General features: G+C 58.4%; 1 protein-coding gene across 1 annotated transcript in view; it reads right to left on the reverse strand.

Annotated features, from left to right (window-relative positions):
* The window catches only part of LOC128693660 (retinitis pigmentosa 1-like 1 protein), a 2,890-nt gene extending 697 nt beyond the window's left edge, over positions 1 to 2,193 (reverse strand). Inside the window, exons 1-3 of the mRNA XM_070091264.1 lie at positions 1,963 to 2,193; positions 504 to 1,827; positions 1 to 422 (exon numbers count right to left, since the gene is read on the reverse strand). The exon at positions 1 to 422 is cut by the window's left edge and continues 697 nt beyond it. Coding sequence (XP_069947365.1) covers positions 1 to 422; positions 504 to 1,827; positions 1,963 to 2,193 — 1,977 coding nt within the window. The remainder of the gene's footprint in view (positions 423 to 503; positions 1,828 to 1,962) is intronic.
* Between the last annotated feature and the right edge of the window lie 204 nt (positions 2,194 to 2,397).

Genomic DNA, 2,397 nt, shown 5'->3' on the forward strand with positions numbered 1-2,397 from the left:
CCCTTGGTCCTCCTGGTGTGACACTGTCCCTTGGTCCTCCTGGTGTGACACTGTCCCTTGGTCCTCCTGGTGTGACACTGTCCCTTGGTCCTCCTGGTGTGACACTGTCCCTTGGTCCTTCTGGTGTGACACTGTCCCTTGGTCCTCCTGGTGTGACACTGTCCCTTGGTCCTCCTGGTGTGACACTGTCCCATGGTCCTCCTGGTGTGACACTGTCCCTTGGTCCTCCTGGTGTGACACTGTCCCTTGGTCCTCCTGGTGTGACACTGTCCCTTGGTCCTCCTGGTGTGACACTGTCCCTTGGTCCTCCTGGTGTGACACTGTCCCTTGGTCCTCCTGGTGTGACACTGTCCCTTGGTCCTCCTGGTGTGACACTGTCCCTTGGTCCTCCTGGTGTGACACTGTCCCTTGGTCCTCCTGGTGTGACATTGTCCCTTGGCCCTCATGGGGTGACACTGTCCCCTGGCCCTCCTGCAGTGCCACTATCCTCTCTTCCTCCTGGGGTGACACTGTCCCTTGGTCCACCTCGGGCTCGGGTTCGTTCTCGGGTGAATCCTCGAGTTCGGGTTCGGCCTCGGCTTCGGGCGACTCCTCAGGTTCGGGTTCGGCCTCGGCCTCAGGCGACTCTTCCGGTTCAAGGTCGGCCTCGGCCTCGAGCGACTCCTCGGGTTCGGGTTTTGCCTCGGCTTCGGGGGACTCCTCGGGTTCTGGTTCGGCCTCGGCTTCGGGCGACTCCTCAGGTTCGGGTTCGGCCTCGGCCTCGAGCGACTCTTCCGGTTCGAGGTCGGCCTCGGGCTCGGATGACTCCTCGTGTTCGGGTTTGGCCTCGACTTCGGGCGACTCCTCGGGTTCTGTTTCGGCCTCGGCTTCGGGCGACTCCTCAGGTTTGGGTTCGGCCTCGGGCGACTCTTCCGGTTTGAGATCGGCCTCGGCCTCGGGCGACTCCTCGGGTTCGGGTTTGGCCTCGGCTTCGGGCGACTCCTCAGGTTCGGGTTCGGCCTCGGTCTCGGGCGACTCTTCTGGTTCAAGGTCGGCCTCGGTCTCGGGCGACTCCTTGAGTTCGGGTTTTTCCTCGGCTTCGGACGACTCCTCGGGTTTTGGTTCGGCCTCGGCTTCGGGCGACTCATCAAGTTCGGGTTCGGCCTCGAGCGACTCTTCCGGTTCCGGGTCGGCCTCGGCCTTGGGCGACTCCTCTGGTTCGGGTTCGACCTCAGCCTTGGGCGACTCCTCGAATTTAGGTTCGGCTTCGACTTCGGGCGACTCCTTGGGTTCGGGTTCGGCCTCGGCCGACTCTTCCGGTTCGAGCTCGGCCTCGGCTTCAAGCGACTCCTCGGATTCGGCCTCAAGCGACTCTTCGGGTTCGGGTTCGGCCTCGAGTGACTCCTCGGGTTCGGGTTCAGGTTCAGCCTCAGCCTCGGGTTCGGGTTCGGCCTCGAGTGACTCCTTGGGTTCGGGTTCAGGTTCAGCCTCAGCCTCGGGTTTGGGTTCGGGTTCGGCCTCGGGCGACTCCTCGGGTTCGGCCTCAGCCTCGGGCGACTCTTTGGGTTCAGGTTCAGCCTGAGCCTCGGGCGATTCCTCGGGATCGGGCTCTTCCTCGGGCGACTCCTCGGGTTTGGGTTCGGCCCCAGACTCGGGCGACTCCTCGGGTTTGGGTTCGGCCCCAGACTCGTGCCACTCCTCGGGTTCGGGTTCGGCCTCGGGCGACTCCTCGGGTTCGGGCACGGCCTCTGCCTCGGGCGACTCCTCGGGTTCGACCTCTGGCGACTTTTCGGGTTCGGCCTCAGGCGACTCTTCGGGCGACTCCTTGGATTCCGGTGCGGTCTTGGCCTAAGAAACCTCAAGATTGTTTTCACCCTACAAGAGTTCGTCCTCGCTCGCCTTGGGATTGTCCTTCCTCTGTTATTTATTACACAGATCCATAATAAGGTTGTAGAGGACAACTATCAAAATAATGATTTACACAGGCAAGGTAAGTAGGGCTAGGGCAATAAGCTTTTCTGATGGTTTGCTAATACCACTAAGGCTGATTCCCTTCTCGTCTGCCAGTTCCTGCAAAATGAAGAAATTGACGACATTGGTATCGTCTCTGTAGTCATCGCCGAAGAGGGGGTCTCTGGGTCCCAACAACCAGGTGCTCAGTCTGGTAGTTCGTAGCCAACTGGGCTTGAATGCGTCCTGAATTCTCAAACGCATCTCATAATTCGCTTGTTCGATGCTTTATCTCACGTCGGATATATAGATAACATCTACAATGAGGATGATTATCGATACCAACAGAATTTACTTCATGAAATTACTCATTTTGTTAAAGTTATTTTCTAAGTTATTCCCTTAACGAAGTTACTGTTATTATCACATTTACGAAAAAGTTGCTTAACTGGAACTGAAGTAATTTTA

Source organism: Cherax quadricarinatus, chromosome 34 (assembly GCF_038502225.1).
Source record: "Cherax quadricarinatus isolate ZL_2023a chromosome 34, ASM3850222v1, whole genome shotgun sequence".
Classification (NCBI taxonomy): Eukaryota; Metazoa; Arthropoda; class Malacostraca; order Decapoda; family Parastacidae; genus Cherax; species Cherax quadricarinatus.